General features: G+C 38.2%; 2 protein-coding genes across 12 annotated transcripts in view; both read left to right on the top strand.

Moving 5' to 3' along the window:
* LOC101118373 (ankyrin repeat domain-containing protein 26-like) overlaps positions 1 to 18,432 on the top strand; it is a 73,993-nt gene extending 55,561 nt beyond the window's left edge. For 8 of the 11 annotated variants that reach the window (XM_060397245.1, XM_060397244.1, XM_042230452.1 and 5 more), the window contains 9 exons: positions 182 to 252; positions 1,001 to 1,094; positions 2,037 to 2,149; positions 3,649 to 3,778; positions 9,704 to 9,994; positions 10,582 to 10,799; positions 12,055 to 12,283; positions 16,275 to 16,320; positions 17,451 to 18,432. In XM_060397245.1, coding sequence (XP_060253228.1) covers positions 182 to 252; positions 1,001 to 1,094; positions 2,037 to 2,149; positions 3,649 to 3,778; positions 9,704 to 9,994; positions 10,582 to 10,799; positions 12,055 to 12,283; positions 16,275 to 16,320; positions 17,451 to 17,587 — 1,329 coding nt within the window. In that variant the 3' untranslated portion in view covers positions 17,588 to 18,432. Of the gene's footprint in view, positions 1 to 181; positions 253 to 1,000; positions 1,095 to 2,036; positions 2,150 to 3,648; positions 3,779 to 9,703; positions 9,995 to 10,581; positions 10,800 to 12,054; positions 12,284 to 16,274; positions 16,321 to 17,450 lie in introns of those variants that run through there. The other 3 variants (XM_060397247.1, XM_060397246.1, XM_042230454.2) reach the window with 1 other exon arrangement.
* A 114-nt stretch (positions 18,433 to 18,546) lies between these two features.
* LOC101109728 (ankyrin repeat domain-containing protein 26-like) overlaps positions 18,547 to 21,102 on the top strand; it is a 57,280-nt gene continuing 54,724 nt past the window's right edge. Inside the window, 1 exon segment of the mRNA XM_060397250.1 lies at positions 18,547 to 20,382. Coding sequence (XP_060253233.1) covers positions 20,153 to 20,382 — 230 coding nt within the window. The 5' untranslated portion in view covers positions 18,547 to 20,152.

Genomic DNA, 21,102 nt, shown 5'->3' with positions numbered 1-21,102 from the left:
GCAGATAGGAAATATTTTCACTTTGTGGACTGCAAGGTGTCTGTTGTAACAACTCATCTCTGCTGTATGGCAGGAAAGCATCTGTTAACAATATGCGGACAAAAGAGACAAAAGCAAATGATGGTGGATTTACTAGGTTATTAGTAGTTAAAACAGTTGTTTTTTCTTTCTTTTTTTTTAGTTGCAAGAAGCACAGGATCAACTTACAGAGGCTGTGAGATGTGCTGAGAAAACACAGGATCACGTCCAAAAGTACGATTTAAAGCAGTGTAGAAAATAAGTATAAAGCAGATAAACAGTATAACATGAGAATAGACCAATAGTGATAAAAACACGTTATCATGAAGCTGTGTAACATTTCAGCTTTGAGCTGTCTTGAGATGCATAATTTTCCCCCATTATTTCCGTATTTTGCACATTATCCACAAGTGAAAAGTGAAAGTGTTAACTGCTCAGTCATATCTGACTCTTCGCAACCCCATGGACTGTAGCCCTCAAGGCTCCTTTGTCCATGGAATTCTCCAGGCAAGAATCCTGCAGTGGGTTGCCATTCCCTTCTCCAGGGGATCTTCCTGACTCAGGGATCGAACCTGGGTCTCCTGCATTACCAGCAGATTCTTTACCATCTGAGCCACCAGAGTCACACATAGAAGAACAGTACAGTGGCCAAACCATCTACTTCTCAAAATTCTAAGAACCTATGTAATTGAATGTGCAGATGTTTGTTCAAAAACAGTGTGATATTTTAAAAATCTATGTGTGACGGAATGCCATGACAGTCCAAGGGTTAAAACTATGCCTTCCAAGGCAGAGGGTGTGGGTTTGATCCCTGATTGGGGAGCTAGGACCCCATGTGCCTCACAGCCAAAAAACCACAACATAAAACAGAAGCAATATTGCAGTCAATTCAATAAAGACTTTAAAAATGGTCTATGTCCAAAAAAATCTTTAAAAATAAAACCTATGTATGAGAATAATTATTTTAAAATCTGAATTTTAGGCTTGAAATTGAAAATGCCGAGTTACAAACTACAGTCAAAAAGCAAGAGGGCAAAATTGAACAGCTTCAGAAAAACCTGTTAAGTACAAGATCGGTAAGTCAACCTCTTAATTTCTGTCGTACTGAGAAAGGATTTTAATTTTTAACTAGTAATATATAAGAATATTTTGGACAGTGTGAAAAGTCTCATTGATTAGCTTATTGTATTTTTGCTGATACTGCTTGCTTCTAGTACTGTGATTCCTCTATAGAAGAAGTTAACTGAATTCATAAAATTAATGATTTTTATAGTAAGATTTTAATTTAAAAAATTGTGACAGTCCAAAAGCAATATTTTATATAGACCACATTTTGTTTGTTCATTCATCTGTCAATGAAATTCCACCTTCTGACTAATGTTAATAAGGCTGATTTCAACATTGGTACACAAACATCTATTTGAGTCCAGAAATTTGAGTAATGATTTGATTAAGAATTTTTAGTTTCTTTTGTAATCCAGATCTTTCTGTGAGATTTTTGAGAATGAATCATTTTAAATATTGCAGTTTGTTCTCTTCATTAAGAATGAATACTATGTCTGTATAGAACCATTTTTCTGAATGAATATATTTTTTATTTGTTGGATTTTTTTTGTTTTAAAGAGATGGAGGTTGCATGGGATGACAACAAAACCTGGAATATCTTGAACCATTGATGAAAATTATTTTAGAGCATCTCTAGAAAGTAAAATGTAAATATAGGCAGTCTAAAAAAACTTTCATTAACATTTAGTATTTTATGTGTAAAAGTCTCTATTTTTAAGAAATAAATGTTGGCAATTTAAATTCCAGAAAAATGATGAAATGAAAAATCATTTTAAGCTGTTTAAAGAAAAGTTATCAATTTTGAAATTTGTTATTGATATCAATCAGGTTTAAAAACTGTGTTTACTATAAATTCACATTAACTTATGAACTCATGAGAAATAATATTTTTAAGAAAGAATAAGTCTCTCTAGGTGTTTAAAAATAATTTTCTTAAAATTTTTTTTTCTAAGTCTAAGGATGAAAAGGAACAATTAAAGAAATACATTGAATTAAAACAATCTCTGGAAAATAGCTTGGACCAAGAAAAGAAGAAAAACAGTGAGTTAGAAAAAGAGATTACTGGGTAAGATTTTAATATTTCTGATAATCTCAACTATTAATAAAAGTATAATTTAATTTATTTAAAACCTTAGACACAAGTTCATTTTTTATGTGTATTTTAAGTCAGCACAATCTGAAATATTTTTGAGTGCAGCAGTGTTATACTTATCTGTAATGATTTCTAAAACAGTAACAACTGTGCCTCTGCATATAGTAATGTCACTCTGTTCCTCATCATCTATGCTGAATTTTTACTTCTGCAGAGTATCTTAGTTCTTTTTGGTAATCCTGCTTTTTAATTGTGTTCCTTCCCTTCACCCTTCAGGTAATTTATTATCTAAAAACCTACCTGTGTTATTGTTGAACAACATTAAAAAGTATCTTGATTTGGCTTGTATTTTTTTGCCCCAAAATTTTAGTTATAAAATGTACATACAAAAATCTATGTATAACTTAAAGAATAATAAAATTAGTGACCATGTTTTGATCAGTAAGATAAAAAACTGCTTCTGTTTTTTTGCTGAGGACGGTTAACCCTCATCATCTACAGATTCAGCCAACCCAAGATCAAAAATATTCAGGGAAAAAAATTTGAGAAAGTTGGAAAAAGCAAAACTTGGATTGGTCTCAAGCTGGCAACTATTTCCATAGTGTTTACATTGTATTTATAACTATTTACAAAGCATTTACATTGTATTAGATAATGTAAGTGATCTAGGGCTGACTGAAAGTGTAGGGAAGATGTGCTTAGGGAGACTTGGGCATCCGTGGATTTTGTATCCACGGAGTATTGGGGGATTTTTGAACCAGTCCTGTGGATGCCAAGGGATGATTACACAAAGGGTTCTTCTCTGATTCTCATTAATATTTTTCTCTTTTAATTTTCTCTACCTTGCTTTGCATTTTGTTAACAATGTGCTGGGCAAGATTTCTACATCTCTTAAAACAGTCTTGAAGAGACTGGTACACTCTCTCTCTTCTGATTTCCTTTCTTCTAAAACTCTCAACCTGGGTTATTTCCCGCTTAACTCAGGTTCCAAAGATTTTTCTTTTTTCTTTTTTCAATTTTGAGTGAGAATCTTGTTGGTTTTTTGTATCTACTTTCATTTCTTTTTGTAGAGGCTGTGGTCAGTAGGAACAAATGTGTCTTGTGTCTTTTCAAAAAACATTCATATATCATATCTCTTCATCTTTAGCTTGAATACTGATCTCTGGTTTATAACTAATATTTAATAATAAATTAATATTTCACACTAGCATGCTAAAAATTGATATTAACTTATTTGTAAGAACTCATATATTACATATATCACACACAGTATATTTAAATGTGATAAAATTTTTTTCCATAATATTTATCTAAGATTAGAATTTAGTTATGCTTTCAAGGAATATAAAATTTGAACAATGAGAAAGGATTATAATTTATAGATTTGCTTGTTTTATCTGATAGAACATATATCTGTTTAATTATTAAATATCTGCTCTTAAAGAACTTACTCATTCTATACATTTCTACAGATTTAAGAAACTCTTAAAAATGTCAAGAAGGAAGTTAAATGAATATGAAAATGGAGAGCTTAGTTTCCATGGAGATTTAAAAACCAGTCAAACTGAAATGGATATTCAAATTAATATGCTAAAACATAAGGTAATTTTTAATCAGTTTTAGAACCCCAAAATCACTTAATTTGGGGAAATATAAATCATTCCATGCTTTGAGCAGTGAAACACAAATTGGTCTATTAATTTTTTAGGTTGGACACCAGTAAAAAAGACAGCTTTTCCCTAGATCATTTTTAGATAAAAAGGACACACTCTTGACTCTCTCTGTCTTGAACCCTGGCTGGTGATCTGAAGCTGAGCAGCACAGCATTAATGACCTCAGAGCATCCGTTGTTTTTGGTGACAGATTAGTTGAAATCTAATGAACATATCATGCAGTTCATTCATTTAAACTGTACAGTTCAGTAACTTTGTTGTGTTTAAAGGGTTACACAGGTATCACCACGTTAGAACATTTTCATCACCCTCCGAAGAAATCACCCCGTGCCAGTTTTCCCTTCCTGGTCTTCCCAGCCTGTGAGAACCATGACTCCACTCCCCGACTGTGGAGATGTCCCTTTTCTGGACATTTCGTGTCAGTGGAATCACACAGTATGGGATTCTTTGTGACTGCCTTCTTTAATTTAGTATAATATATATTTTTTAATATATTTATTTATTTTAATTGGAGGTTAATTACTTTACAGTATTGTATTGGTTTTGCCATACATCAACATGAATCTGCCACAGGTATACACGTGTTCCCCATCCTGAACCCCACTTCCTCCTCCCTCCCTGTACCATCCCTCTGGGTCATCCCAGTGCACCAGCCCCAAGCATCCTGTATCCTGCATCGAACCTGGACTGGTGATTCGTTTCTTATATGATATTATACATGTTTCAATGCCATTCTCCCAGATCATCCCATCCTCTCCTTCTCCCACAGAATCCAAAAGACTGTTCTATACATCTGTGTCTCTTTTGCTGTCTCGCATAGAGGGTTATCATTACCATCTTTCTAAATTCCATATATATGCGTTAGTATTACCGTATTAGTGTTTTTCTTTCTGGCTTACTTCACTCTGTATAATTGGCTCCAGTTTCATCCACCTCGTTAGAACTGATTCAAATGTATTCTTTTTAATGGCTGAGTAATACTCCATTGTGTATATGTACCACAGCTTTCTTATCCATTCATCTGCTGATGGACATCTAGGTTGCTTCCATGTCCTGGCTATTGTAAACAGTGCTGCGATGAACACTGGGGTACATGTATCTCTTTCAATTCTGGTTTCCTCAGTGTGTATGCCCAGCAGTGGGATTGCTGGGTCATAAGGCAGTTCTATTTGCATTTTTTTAAGGAATCTCCACACTGTTCTCCATAGTGGCTGTACTAGTTTGCATTCCCACCAACAGTGTAAGAGGGTTCCCTTTTCTCCACACCTTCTCCAGCGTTTATTGCTTGTAGACTTTTGGATTGCAGCCATTCTGACTGGCGTGAAATGATATCTCATTGTGGTTTTGATTTGCATTTCTCTGATAATGAGTGATGTTGAACATCTTTTCATGTGTTTGTTAGCCATCTGTATGTCTTCTTTGGAGAAATGTCTATTTAGTTCTTTGGCCCATTTTTTGATTGGGCTGTTTATTTTTCTGCAATTGAGCTGCATAAGTTGCTTGTATATTTTTGAGATTAGTTGTTTGTCAGTTGCTTCATTTACTGTTATTTTCTCCCATTCCAAAGGCTGTCTTTTCACCTTGCTTATAGTTTCCTTTGTTGTGCAGAAGCTTTTAAGTTTAACTAGGTCCCATTTGTTTATTTTTGCATTTATTTCCAATATTCTGGGAGGTGGATCATAGAGGATCCTGCTGTGATGTATGTCAGAGAGTGTTTTGCCTATGTTCTCCTCTAGGAGTTTTATAGTTTCTGGTCTTACATTTAGAACTGGAGGAATCAACCTGCCTGACTTCAGGCTCTACTACAAGCCACAGTCATCAAGACAGTATGGTACTGGCACAAAGACAGAAATAAAGATCAATGAAACAAAATAGAAAGCCCAGAGATAAATCCACGCATCTATGGACACCTTATCTTTGACAAAGGAGGCAAGAATATACAGTGGATTAAAGACAATCTCTTTAACAAGTGGTGCTGGGAAAACTGGTCAACCGCTTGTAAAAGAATGAAACTAGAACACTTTCTAACACCATACACAAAAATAAATTCAAAATGGATTATAGTGTAATATTTTCAAGGTACATCTAACATGTATCAGTATTTCCTTGCTTTTATTGCCCAATAATATTCTGTTGTATGGATGTACCACATTTTATTTATCCATTCATCATCTGATGGACCTTTGGGGTTGTTTCTACTTTTTGGCTAATGTCAGTAATGTTGCTGTGAACATTTATGTCTAAGTTTTGGTGTGAACATATTTTTTCATTTCTTTTGGGAATACAGTTATTAGAATTGCTGTATTACACAATAACTCTGTTTAACCTTTTGAGGACCTGCCATACTGTTTTCCAGCATGGCTGGATCATTTTATATTTTTATCCAAAGTATGTAAAACGTTCCCATTTCTATACATTCCTTTCAACACTAGTCGTTACCTGTCTCTGTGAGTATAGCCATCCTAGCAAGTATAAAGTGGCATCTCGTTGTGTTTTATTTATCTCTCTGAGGAGAGGACAATGAAGATTGAATTCTAGATTAGTAACTGCTTAAAGCTACCCATCTCTTTTAGAATTTCAGTAAATTGAGATGAGGTCAAAAGTCTGATTTTGGAATTAAACTAGTACTAGTTATTTCTTATAGTTCAAATCACATGTCTCATTGCTTACTAGTCTTCATTGTTTTCAAACTTGAGCAGAAATTCTAAGGAGTCACACCTGCCTATTTGTAAGAAATTGTAATTGAAGGGAACCCTGAAAAAACGTATTCCTGAATAGTTCTTAAGTCTTCCTTCTAGTTATAGGCTTCTTCTCATCAACATTGTCATTAAAAATCTCACCCTTTATTATAGTCCAGTTTATGAGATCAGTTTCTACCTGCATTTAAGTTATGTTTCTTTATTTTCTCTTTTTCAAAAATCAATTTTTGTTTTTTCCTAATCAGCTTTAAGTTTAGTGGCTTCAATAAACAACATTGGTTTCGTTCAAAATCTACAGTTAGGAAAAGGTGGCCAGGACGGCTGGCTTATCATCCCCTCGGCTTCAGGTGGGGCAGCTCGAGGGCTAGGGGCTGGAATCGGGTGAAGGTGTGTTCATTCCCATGTCTGATAGTGGTATCTGTGGTTGGCTGGACTTTGGTGAAGGCAGACAAGTGAAACACCTACCCTGAACACCTAGGCTGTCTTTGCAGCCTGGGCTTACTCGCAACATGGAGCCTAGTTCCCAGGTTGAGAGCCAGGCAGAATCTGTTGCCTTGTCTAACCTCGCTTTGCAGTTCACACAGCATCACTTTCATCATCTTCTGTTCAACAGGAGCAAGTCACTTATACTTGGCCTATATTCTACCTTTTTTACAGAATAAGTTTTTTAAAACTAATGGGTACATTTAAAAACTAGCACAGTTACTCACTGGCCACAATTTTTTTTATATTCCTTCCAATGAAAAATACCCTTTTCCCTACCCATTCCCTCACAAGTCTCAGTTGTTAACAGTGTCAGGCCCAGGCTCAAGTCAAGGTCTTACCATCTTCATCAGGTACAGATGGCACATAGGGATGAGGTTTCTGGGTGTGATTTCTAGAGTGTGACCCTGTGAGCACAACCCTCTCAGTACTGAGACTTGAGAACTAAAGGGGCAAGTTATCTGCCACCCACACCCCCACCATTCTGCTGAAAGACTAGACTCTCCTGTCCAGAAACGGGAAACGGGAGGCACCGTGGTCCATGGCACCTCGAGGTCCAGTTTGGTGCTGCCAGCTCTTTGATGTGGACTTGGTCCTGCCCATAGGAGTGCTTCTCCTTTGCTCTACCCTCTGAGCTCTGTGTGCTGTCCTTTTCATAAGAAATGACCTCTGTCTGTAGCTGAGTCATGTTTCTTAAGCCAGCTTCCTCTTTATTAAACTTCTAAGAAAATCCCAAAGGCCTATTCTCATTTGTATGTCTTGGTCTCTGTTAGGCCAAGCACTGTTTTTTTGTTGCCAAGGTTCTCTTTAAAGCTTTTAGTGTCCCGTGAATTGGATTGGGCTTCACGTCATTGGAGAGGCTACCCTCACAAATCTTTTTTGAGAGAAGCTCTGCACCTTGGGCTTCTTGTGAAGCTTTGTAGGATGATGCCTTTAAAATTCTTATGCCCTTAAGATCTTTAAAGGAATTTGAGGCACCACCTTAAGTTTTTCCAGGGTGTTAATGAAGGGTTTTACAGTCTACAGGCTTCACCTTTAGACCATGTTTTCCTGGCAGCACCCTAGATTTGATCTTAGCCCAGAAGCTGTTTCTCTCTTTTAGCATCATGTGACCACTGCACATGTGGAGATGCTGTAAAGGAGATAACAGATATTGAACCCAAATATAATTGAGCCTGGTTCCTTTATATTTAATAGTCCCCCCCTTTTTTTTGATAGCTTATCCCTCTCATTGACGTTACTTTCAGCTGGTTCGTAGCAAGAGTCTCCCTTCCCCTGTGTTTCAGTGTCATTTTTTCCCCTTGCCTAGAAGCTGTCACCAGCAGCCTCTTTAAGGGCCATCAGGATTCAGTTTACGACGTCTTGAAGCCCTTTGGGTTTTCATTTCTTTCTCTGCATCCATTCGGATCTCACCTACCTCCAGGTTGAAAGGCATTCTCACATCTTTTAGTTCTTTTTTAATGGCATTTTTAATATCAGTATCTGTGCCAGGTATTTATTGCCAGCAAATTGTATAATAAACCACGTCAAAGCCTAGTGGCTCAAAACAGCATTTACTTTGTTCACATATGTGTGTTGGGGCAAGGCTCAGTGAGTGAGGCCAGCGCGTTTCTTTTCCAGTCGGCATCAGCTGGGATGTCGTGAAGGTGGGGACTAGAGTCATCTGAAGGTTAGTTCATGCACATGTCTGGCAGTTGGAGCTGGCTTTTGTATGGGACATTAGTTGGGGGTGGTCAGTGGGGACACTGACAAGGTGCTCAGTATGTGGTCTGGGCTTCTTTGCAGCGTAGTGACTGATGCTAAGGGTGAGCTTTCCCACAGAGCAAGTCAGTTTCCCCAGACTCTGTCCAGTAGAAATCAGTTACTGAGGCCAGCACATATTTAAGGGGAGGGAATTTCAGAGAAGTGTCAAAGAATTTGTAGACAGTTTTAATACCACCACCTCCACTCACCTCGACTCACCGAGTAATCATTCTGTCTAAAGGAAAGTTCTTTGCAACTCAGTGTCACTGAAATTCCCCGCAAATTTTGTTTGTTGTTTTCTTTGGTATGTTCTGTTCTGTGAAAAGTAACAAATGGTTACAAAAATGAGGCATTTTTTGTTGTTGTTGTTCAGAAAAATGTATGGATCATCTCACTAAGCTATTAGGAGATGGGATTTCTTTAACCTTTTGAATTACTTTTCTTTGGAATGCAGTTCAAATTAGCAAAAACTATTCATAGTTCAGAAAGACTTATGGGATTAGAATCCATATTTGCAAGACTTATTAATTAGAGTCTTATTTTCACAATCTTCTTTTGGGAAACATTTATTAACTCAGCCCTAGATAACTCAATACAGCATCCCTCAAACTTCTTTAAAACATGGGGCATTAAGATGGGGGGAAGGAGTAAGAGACATTCTACTAAGAGGTGACTTGTAGTCATTTTATGGAGAAAAAATAGAAAAGGGTGTAAAATCAAGTGCAAATGTTGTGTGACAAAGATGATGACAGTGAAGAATATATTTTGTGACTCTTGGTGGTTTGAACTTCTTTCTTGATTCTCTGAGTAATCCCTGGTCCTACATTCTACAGTACAGATACCATCGTATCTATTTGATCCTGGGTTTGAGTTAGGCTGTGCTCAGTCCACTTGCCTCATTACCAGGCAGTATTGTTTTATTCTTGCAGATTGATGATCTTACAGCAGAGCTGGAAACTGCATCTTCAAAACGTCTGCACCTGGATGCAAAAAATCAAGTTCTTCAAGAGGAGTTATTATCTATGAAAGGAATGCAAAAGAAATGTGAAAAACTAGAGAAGAATAAAAAGAAGTTGGAGCAGGAAGTAGTGAACCTCAGAAGTCATATAGAAATGAATATGGTAGAACGCAGTCAAGTAGAGCAGTATAAACGGGAGATTGAAGAAAGGGCGAGACAGGATCTCGTAGAGAAATTAAAGGAAGTCAACCTCTTTCTGCAGGTTAATTTGTTCATCTGTCGTGTGCTTGAACTCACCTCATTGTAAATTACGTTTTGGATGTATACGGCTTATGTGTTTCCTCTACTTCCCTTAGAGCAGTTGGTTTGGTAGTTTTCTGGAAGGAAGGGGGCACTTGTTTCTCCCTTTAAATATTTCCGTTTCCATCACAGTTATCACCACATTGACCTATCAGAATGATTCTCACTAGAGAATCCTTTCATTTATAAGACCAATTGGTATAAAACAAGACTACAGGAGGAAAAGAAAATATTGTGGTTTAGATCTGGTACCATCCTCTTGAATTATTTTTAAGTTGTCTTGTTCAATTTTTAAAATTTTAAGTTGATCCTCTTGTTCTTTGAATTATCAGATTATATAAGTACCACTATAACAATAATTCCACTTTAATTTTATAATTCACATTTAATTCACTTCACATTGACGATAATTGTTTTAAACTTCTGCTCTTCTTTTTTTTACCTTTAAAATTGCTTTCTGAATCACTGACTCAAAACTAAAGGGGGGCAAATATCATTTTCCAGGTTAATGATTATTTTTAAAATGTTATCTTTTTAAATTTGCCTTAGATACAAGCAGCATCTCAGGAGAACTTAGAGCAGTTACAAGAGAAGAATAATGCTTCCATAAGAAGTCAGATGGAACTCAGAATTAAAGACTTGGAATCTGAACTCTCCAAGGTGAAAACTTTGCAAGAAGAGTCTCATAAAGCAGAGTTGGAAAAATACAAGCAACTCTACCTAGTAGAATTAGAAGTTAGAAAGTCATTGGAAGGTAAACTAGACAAGTAAGTCAAAACACAGAATCACAGAAAGTAAATTTAGTTCGTTAATTTGTCTCTAAAGCCTAATTTTTATAGAGCGCAGTTCATGAGATTAGCAGGAAGTGAAAGCTAACTAGATGGTCACTGCTAGAGGGCACCCTAAGACAAACTATTAATACTATGTCCTTTTAAGTTTTACCACTGAGTCTGAAAGGACTGAAGTGACTTAGCAGCAGCAGCACACTGCCTAAAGGCATGCTTGTGAAACCGGGGGCAATTAACACAGGGGTGAAATGCAGGATAGTTCACAGAGTGGCTAGAAATAGTATGGTGACCTGACTGAGGGGGGTGTGGAGGCTGGAAAGGGCAGATGGCACCTCCAGGGCCGAGTCCAGGTTTCCCGACTGTCTGAAAGCAGAGCACTCCTGGGACGCCTTCCATAAGCCAAAGCAGCATACAGCAAAGAAGCAGGGACCCAAGGGCACGTTCTGCTAGTCGAAGCCTAAAGTGAATATGCACAAGTGGAGCACAGGTGCTCCCAGACAGGGTTCAGGGCTGTGGTGACTTGACACTGAGATGTGGGGTGTGGCTTCCAGGGAAGGAGCCCAGTGGGGCCAGTCTCCCTGCTTGGGGAGTGCAATGCCTCTCACTGCAAAATATACACTGAACCTTTTTATATGAAACCAAAGTCTCTTCAAAAAAAATTTTTTTTTTTTATTATCTAAAACAGATGCTGACGTAGGCCTTTCCTAGAAGTGAAGTAACATAAACTGAACTTTGGAAAAGCAGGGGATGCTTGTGGTTCTTTCTGGGGCTGTTTTAGCTCTTTTCAATCACCCATTGACTTTCTTGTCCTCCCTTGAGATTGTGACTCTAGATGATTCCTCAGAGCCAAAAGCTTAATTTCTCCGAGGTCATGAGTGAAACGTGTATACAAGGGTGGTGAAAGCAAATGCTTGCAAGTGGCTTTGTGGGATGGGGTGTTTCTTCATCCCTGAACTGTTTCCTGGAGGCAGGTGTGTCCCAGAAGCAGCAGGTGTCATTGTGAGGCCACCTCCCTTTCTCTCTGATGCCCTTTCTCTCCTCTCCCAACTGTGGCTTGTTACTCGAGGAGCCCCAGACACATGTGTGCTTCTTTAGAGCAAGGTGACAGCTGTCATTGTTTACAGGAGGTCTGCTCTGTGCTTTCAGTGTTCAGACAGGTTATTGGGAATTCCATTTACTATATGGCGACTTTAAAAATGAAAATCATTAAGTTGGTGTTTTCCATCTTCCCCAGGACTCATGAGAGGCTGGCAGTGATCAGCACCAAACTTGAGGTGGAGAAAGAGCAGAACAAATCTTTACTCAGCACTCTTACCACGAGGCCAGTCCTGGAGCCCCCTTGTGTTGGAAATTTCAATAACCCTTTAGTGCTCAATGGAAATCTTACTCCAAGAGCAAACGTAGGTTTTTCTACCTCAATTCCACGCCCTTCGAACAACAGCATGGAGACTTACTTGACCAAGGTTAGTTCTATTATCTTTTGTTCACTGGGTTTCAGATTTCTGATATGAATGATCCTTGTTTTTAATTTGGTGAACTTCTGAGTTGTTTATTTGACTTAATGCACACTAAGTAAAAGTCATAATTAGCTGTGCTAATAAAAGAGACCTAGATAGTATATTCAAAAGCAGACATTACTTTGCTGACTAAGGTCCGCCTAGTCAAGGCTATGGTTTTCCTGTGGTCATGTATGGATGTGAGAGTTGGACTGTGAAGAAGGTTAAGCGCCGAAGAATTGATGCGTTTGAACTGTGGTGTTGGAGAAGACTCTTGAGGGTCCCTTGGACTGCAAGGAGACCCAACCAGTCCATTCTGAAGGAGATCAGTCCTAGATTTCATTGGAAGGAATGATGCTAAAGCTGAAACTCCAGTACTTTGGACACCTCATGCGAAGAGCTGACTCATTGGAAAAGACTCTGATGCTGGGAGAGATTAGGGGCAGGAGGAGAAGGGGATGACCCAGGATGAGATGGCTGGATGGCATCACGGACTCCATAGACGAGAGTCTGGGTGAACTCCGGGAGATGGTGATGGACAGGGAGGCCTGGCGTGCTGTGATTCATGGGGTCGCAAAGAGTCGGACACGACTGAGTGACTGAACTGAACTGAACTGAATAAAGGAGACAGAAATTTTATGATTTTTTTGTCCCAGAGTTCTTGATTTTAAGAGATACTTACTAAATTATTAAATTTCTTGAAAAGCTGCATTGAAATTCTACTTTAGAAATGAAATCTTACTGCCTAGTATCCAAAAGTATTCTTTCAGATGTTTCACTTCCTTTCTAGTTGATTTTAGTTGGCAATGGTTCATAATCATTTCCAATCTCTGCTGTACCCAATGAAGTTTTTCTACCTCTAAAACAACAGAATGGGAAAGACTAGATATCTCTTCAAGAAAATTAGAGATACCAAGGGAACATTTCATGCAAAGATGGGCTTGATAAAGGACTGAAATGATATGGACCTAACAGAAGCAGAAGATACTAAGAAGAGAAGGCAAGAATACACAGAAGAACTGTACAGAAAAGATCTTCACGACCAAGATAATCACAATGGTATGATCACTCACCTAGAGCCAGACGTCCTGGAATGTGAAGTCAAGTGGGCCTTAGAAAGCATCGCTACAAACAAAGCTGGTGGAGGTGATGAAATTCCAGTTAAGCTGTTTCAAATCCTGAAAGATGATGCTGTGAAAGTGCTGTACTCAGTATGCCAGCAAATTTGGAAAACTCAGCAGTGGCCAGAGGACTGGAAAAGGTCAGTTTTCATTCCAATCCCAAAGAAAGGCAATGCCAAAGAATGCTCAAACTACCGCACAATTGCACTCATCTCACACGCTAGTAAAGTAATGCTAGTAAAGTAATGGAGTAATTCTTCCAGTTACTCCTTGGAAGAAAAGTTATGACCAACCTACTTAGCAGCAGCAGCAGCAGCAGCAGCAGATAGCATATTGAAAAGCAAGAGACAGTACTTTGCTAACAAAGGTCCGTCTAGTCAAGGCTATGGTTTTCCTGTGGTCATGTATGGATGCGAGAGCTGGACTGTGAAGAAAGCTGAGCGCTGAAGAATTGCTGCTTTTGAACTGTGGTGTTGGAAAAGACTCTTGAGAGTCCCTTTGACTGCAAGGAGATCCAGCCAGTCCATTCTGAAGGAGATCAGTCCTGGGATTTCTTTGGAAAGAATGATGCTAAAGCTGAAACTCCAGTACTTTGTCCACCTCATGCAAAGAGTTGACTCATTGGAAAAGACTTTGATGCTGGGAGGGATTGGGAGCAGGAGAAGGGGACGACAGAGGATGACATGGCTGGATGGCATCACCGACTCGATGGACTTGAGTTTGAGTGAACTCTGGGAGATGGTGATGGACAGGGAGGCCTGGCATGCTGCGATTCATGGGGTCGCAAAGAGTCGGACACGACTGAGTGACTAAACTGAACTGAACTGAAGCATAAGTGAATCACTGGCATCTAAACACTGACCACATATGGATGTTTTTTGTTTAAAGGAATCCTAGATAAATCCTTTTTATGAATTAAATAAACTTATAGTACTAAACCGAAACATTAATTTCTAGTTTTACCTTAACATTTTTTGTCATTTTCTTACATAAATTTTGTCATTTCTTACAAAAATGACATTTTTGTCATTTTCTTTATTTTACCTATAGCATTTTTATTTATAATTTAAAAAGACAATCTTGCTGAGCATTTGTAGAATATTTCTAGATTTGTATTTAATTCAAACATTTAAAAATTATAAATGAAGCTCACTTTGTCTCTGTCTTGACATCACCTGGATGAATGGTATCTAAGATAGCAATGATGGGGAGTCTTTAAATTACACCCAGTTTTCACTGTTATTTCACTGTTGTGATTAAAATATCCATTTCAGTCAGTGCACACAGGTTTATGGTTTTGATGGTGTTTTCCTGATGTTTGTGATGCACAGAAAAGTAGCCCTAGTTAAATGCAGTCTCAGCCTGTTTTCTCATTTGGCTTCTTGCCATCGTCAGAGAGCAATTAAGGTTTCTTTGACAGCACTGCATCTACACTGGGTCTTGGTACTTGAGAGCTGTGAAACTGCAGGACGTGCTTTAGCTGTGCGGTCATAGCGGGCCTCCGAACACTTCATCACAAGTCAGACACTTCCCCACGCAGGTCTAAGAGGAGGAAGCAAATGCTTGACCCCCATCCCAGGCGCAGGCTGCTTACTGCACACCCAAGTTCATGGTGCTGTGGGCACGTACATCTTTTCAAAGTAGAGATTTGGAACCAAGCAAGCACTTTGGGAGAAGTTCCTACTCCCAAACTCACCCATTAGGTAAATCTCCTCACCTCTGATAAGGAGGGTAGGAGTATAAGTCCTCACCTTGAAACTTTTCTCCTTCAAGTTCCCTGTCGTGTGTTTTTAAAAAATTTATGCTTTATAAATTAACTATCAACTGACTGCTACATATAGGAGTTTGACAATAATTTATTCTTGTTCTTGCCTTTAAAACATGATTTAGTTAGAAAGCTACCATGTCATGTCATGCCACAAGCATTATTAAACTATGTAAGAAGGTTTTACATATTCATTTTCTCTGCATTATAGTTAAAAATTTATGTGTTTTTTCTTAATCTGAGGAAGTAGCTGGCATAGGACTCTGGACTCAGTAAGAAAGTCATTGGCTTTGTTACTTCTTTTGTAGAATTACAAACTTTGCCTAAATCATGGCTCTCATACCTTAAAAAAGTTTTGTTTTGTTTTTTCCAAAGAAAACAACCTTTCTTTTAAAAAAAACAGACTTTTCTGTGGAACCATATTATATAAAAGTATAAAGCCTTTTAGCCAAAGGAGTGGCCAGAGGTCCTGCACTTGTGACTTCTCAGTTCCACAACCCAGTTATGTGTTAATCCTCACTACACACTTTTAGAATAAAAACTTGCTGGTACATTGTTTTCTTATGTATAATTTTCTCACCGTTCTGTGTTTTTGTTATATGGAAAAGTTTAAAGAAAATTGCAAATGTGTTCTCCTTAATAACATTCAACTCAAACTACTTCCTCGATTTGAACAGGATCCTCACCTAGAAATCAAAATAAAGGTCTCAGGAGTATGTATTTAGGGCAGGAGCTATTAGGGGGAGAAGATGGTAATCTTGTGGGTCATTCCTAGGATCATGGATCATTCTCTAATTCTTTGAAATTATGTGTACTCGATAGACTGATATTTATTGTACTTTTTATCAGATTAAATAACATTCCATATATATGTTCTCTGTTATTTATAAGCGGAATAAGTAGGAATTTATTTTCTTGTATTTATGTGATTATTTTTCTACTTAAGTAATCTTCAAGTTAGATCTAGTCTCTAAAAGTATTATTTAAATGTCACATTTAGTAAGCTGTATAACATTCCTATGATAATATCTCTTGCTTAACTTAAAGATAAATAATATTTGACTTATTTCAGATGCGGCAGGAGTTGGACAGGAGTATAACTAGAGAACTAAGAGAAGGTATGTTGCCAAAATGTATGAATTAAATTTAGACATTGATTTCTGAAATACACTGTAAACAATAAATGGCAGTTCTTTCCATTGTTTGGATAACAGATGCTATGTTAAATGGTTTTTTCTTATGCATAGCTAATGAAAAATGTGAAAGCATGAACAGTCATAGTGAAAAATATTCCTCTTCATTTATTCATCATGTTCCATAGTTTAAAAAAAATCTCAAAAGGTCTGTGTATTTCTATTTATTTCTGGCGGTATCCTTTCTCTACTACTGCCATCGCTGTGGAACTGTCCATCTGCACCCTGACACCTTTCTAAGAAAGCATGGAGTTCATCAGCATCTCAAGTGTCTGGTAGTGGTTAAGGCTAGAACAGCCAGACTCAAGCAGTCATGTTTGCGTAGCTGTCACTTGGTGGGTGACTTTATAATTTCTGTGTGATTGACTTTGTCGCTAGTTTATCTCTTGCCCTCAGGAAAAGCTCCAAACACCTGCATCAATTTGGGTCCTTCCAAAGTAGTTGGCCTTATCTCTTTACCACCTTACTCTGTCCCTTAGCTGTGCAGCTAACCAGCCAGACTGTGTAGGATCCCACAGATTCGTTTCCTCACCTCTGGTCTTTGTACATGCTTCTCCCCTCTGTCTCTCGTACTTTTTCCTGTCCTTCAGGTAGCTACTTCCATAGCACCTCCACCAAAAAGCTGGCAGTATTGACACAAAGCCGGCTGTCCCTCCTGAGTGCTCCTCGTGCCATCTTGTATACCTGTCTTAGTATTTATGACTCCGTATGGAAGTTGTCTGTTCATCTATTTTGACAGTTCATGGCATTGTCATTTCTCAGGGTGACTGGGTCACCTTCATCTTGTAATTCCAGTGTTTGTCACAGCACCTTAGCAGATAGTTACTGAGTAAATGAATGAAGAATGAGAAAGCCAGAAGCTCTGATACTCAGCCACATGTGGGACTGTGGGCTGATTATATAATTGTAATCTTGTATTTTGTTTTCTGTCATCTATAGATATGTTTCATTTTTCAGAGCACTTAGAAATATCTCAGATTTTTTTTTTTTTTTTTTACTAATACTGAGTTAACTCAAGTATTTTAGATAAAAAATGTAATCCCTTTTCTTTCCAGCTGCTGCTGAATTTGAATCTGAGTCCTATGGATTGTCTCCTCTAGGAGCTACAGATGGATCAAATCTGTCTCAGGACCTGCTTTTGAAAACATCACAAGAATATGTACAGATTTTGAAGAAAAAATATATGATCTGAAAGATAAATAGTAAAAATTTCCCTTCTGGACTATTTTCATGACATTTTAGTTGTTTCTTGTTAAACATGAGAAAATCTTTATTAAAGGGAAATATTTTTGTGTATGATGAAAATTTATATGGTATTTTAAAAATACTACTTTTAAGTAGTATTAATACTACTTTTAAACAATAGTATCTAAGTACTTTTGATACTAAGTATTTTCTCTGCAGCTAACTTAAGTGATTTAAAAACCAGCACTGTTAAGTTTTCCATATTCAAAGTGAAAGCGTTAGTCACTCAGTCCTGTCCGACTCTGCGACCAATGGGCTGCAGCCCGCCAGCCTCCTCTGTGCTCCAGTATCTTGTGGGGTGAGCTCAAATTCATGTCCATTGAGTTGGTGATGCTCTCCAACCCTCTCATCCTCTGTTGTCCCCTTTCTCCTCCTGCCTTCCATCTTTCTCAGCATAAGGGTCTTTTCTGATGAGTCAGCTCTTCACATCAAGTGGCTGAAGTATTGGAGCTTCAGCCTCAACATCAGTCCTTCCAGTGAATATTCAGGATTGATTTCCTTTAGGATTGACTGGCTTAATCTCCTTGCAGTCCAAGGACTCTCGAGAGTCTACTCCCAACACCACAGTTCAAAAGCATTAATTCTTTGGCAGTCAGCCTTCTTTATTGTACACCTCTCATATCCATACATGACTACTGGAAAATACTGTATATATGTTAATCCCAATCTCCTAATTTATCCTTCCCCACGTTTCCCCTTTCATAACCATAATTTGACTTTGAGATCTTTTGAGTTGGTTTCTGTTGTGTAGATAAGCTTATTTTTATTAAATTCCACGTGTAAGTGATGTAATACTTGTTTTTCTCTGTCTGAGTTACTTCACTTAGGACTGTAATTTCGAGATCCATCTGTGTTGCTGCACATGGCATTATTATTTCTTTTTATGGCCGGGTAATATTCCGTTTTCGGGGTGTGTGTGTGTGTGTGTGTGTGTGTGTGTGTGTGTGTGTGTACCACATCTTCTTTATCCATTCTTCTGGTGATGGACACTTAGGTTGCTTCAATGTCTTGGCTATTGTAAATAGTTCTGCAGTAAACATTGGGGTGCATGTACCTTTTTGAATTATGGTTTTCTCCAGATATATGCCCAAGACTGAGATTGCTGAATCATATGGCAACTCTATATTTAGTTTTTAAAGAAACCTTTATAGAGTTTTCTACAGTGGGTGTACCTAGTTGCATTCCATAAACAGTGTAGAAGGGTTCCCTTTTCTCCACACTTTCTCCAGCACTTATTGTTTGTATATTTTTTGATGATGGCTATTCTGATTGGTGTGAAATGATACCTTATTATAGTGTTTCTGCATTTCTATAATAATTAGTGATGCGGAGCATCCTTTCTGAGCTTCCCTCATGCGCTTTTTGGTCGTCTGTAGGTGTTCCTTACAGAAATATGTATTTCGATCTTATGCTCATGTTTTGATCAGATAGTTTGTTTTCTGATATTGAGCTCTTTGAGCTGTTTGAATATGTTGGAGATTAATCCCTTGTCAATTGCATCATTTGCAAATATTCTGTGGGTTGTCGTCTGTCTTGTTTATGATTTCCTGCACTGTGCAAAAGCTTTTACGTTTAATTACATCCCATTTGCTTATTTCTATTTTTATTTTCATTAAGAGATCCTGCTGTAAGTTATGTCAGAGTGTGTCCTGCCTATATTCTCCTCTGCGTTTTATAGGACGTGTCTTATGTTTAGGTGTTTAGTCCATTTTGAGTTTATTTTTGTGAATGATGTTAGGGAGTGTTCTAATTTCCTTCTTATATATGTAGTTGAGTTTTCTCAGCACCACTTATTGAAGGGGCTGTCTTTTCTCCTTTGTATAGTCTTGCCTCCTTTATCCTAGATTAATTGACCACAGGTACGTATATTTCTCTCTGGACTTTCTGTCTTGTTCCATTGATCATTCAGTATATTTCTGTTTTTGTGCTAGTACTGTGGTTTGATTACTGAAGCTTGCAGAGTAGTCTGCAGTCAGGGTACCTGATTCTGTTGGCTCTTGCTTTTCTTTCTCAAGATTGCCTTGTCTATTTGGGGTCTTTTGTTTCCATACACACTGTAAAATTTTTTGTTCTAGTTGTGTGAAAAATGCCATTGGTAATTCGATAGAAATTGCACTGAATCTGTCGATTGCTTTGGATACTATAGTTATTTTGACAGTTACACAGTTATAATGTCACTTTCATTTCTGTATTTCAGTTTCCTCTCTTTCCTCCTTAGTTTAGGTAAGGGTTTATTGATATTGTTTGTTTCTTTCAGGAAATGAACTTATAGATCTTGCATATGAGCACTGGGCAGTCTGGCACGCCAAGCCTCTGTGCACACGGGCAATGTGTTTAGAGGTGTCGCTTAGCAACGATCATTCTGGGATGAAAGATTCCAAACCGTTGAGCTTCCCAACTGGGAGGTTGTGGCGGGACCACTCTGACTTATCTGTAGCGCTTGTGTTGGGTTTAGGGGACTGTGAAGAGCCGAGGGAGAGGTGAGGTGTGTTTAGAGTCCGTAGGCTCTGCGATGAAGAAGATTTTTGGCTTCAGGAGTAAGAAGGGTGTGTCGCCCTTTGGCTCCTCCATCAACCCGGTGAGAGACAGCGGTCATGGAATCAACTTCCAGCCCGGGTACCGCATCCGAGACAAAGACCTCAGAAAGATCCACAAAGCTGCCATTGTGGGGAACGTAGCCAAAGTGGAGCATGTTCTGTTGTTTGGAAAAAATGGCCTGAACGACAGGGACAAGATGAACAGGTAAGCGGGGTGGAAGGGTCTGGCAGAGGTCCCTCCTGTGAGTTTCCCCTCCAAGGCTCCTGGATACCTTCCTGGGATCCAGCCCCCCACAGACTTTATAGGCGGCAAAAAGCCCTAGCTGGTTTTGGACCCACTTATAATTCCCCTTATAGAGCTTTCCTGATAGTTTTGAAGTCATTTGACTGAATGTCGGTAATCACAGAAATGAAATGAAACATGAATAGCGTCTGTTTTTCCTTTCTTCCTCCTACTTTTTATTTGCATGGGTTAGCATGATGTACTCATGAGTAAAACCTCTCAAGTTATATAGCCTTCAAGAAATCTCCTGAGCCACCTGGCTCTCCCATTTTTTCTCATGTGATTTATGAAAGCACTTCTTCATGGATCACCTATTGTGGATCATGGCAGTGGACAGATTTCTGATGTTGTCAATATCTTATTTTTAATGTATACCATTTTTTATACCGTAAGGTTATATATTACAGAAAACTGCATAGTGAGCAAAATAATTCCCATGCCAGATCAACTTCTGGATTGAAAATCCTTCAGATACAATTCAATATCCATTTTATGTCAGCGTACACTTAGGTATATGTGTTCTTTGCTGAGGGACCTTAGAAGACAGCTTTGAAGTAGGCAGCTGGCTGTGGTCCTTGAATAGGAAGGCATGTTCTTAGGATGTATGGTCTTTCTATATTTAAACCAAATCAGTATTTCATG

The sequence above is a fragment of the Ovis aries genome, chromosome 13 (genome assembly GCF_016772045.2).
Source record: "Ovis aries strain OAR_USU_Benz2616 breed Rambouillet chromosome 13, ARS-UI_Ramb_v3.0, whole genome shotgun sequence".
In the NCBI taxonomy this organism is placed as follows: Eukaryota; Metazoa; Chordata; class Mammalia; order Artiodactyla; family Bovidae; genus Ovis; species Ovis aries.
This window is presented reverse-complemented; position numbering and strand designations above follow the sequence as displayed.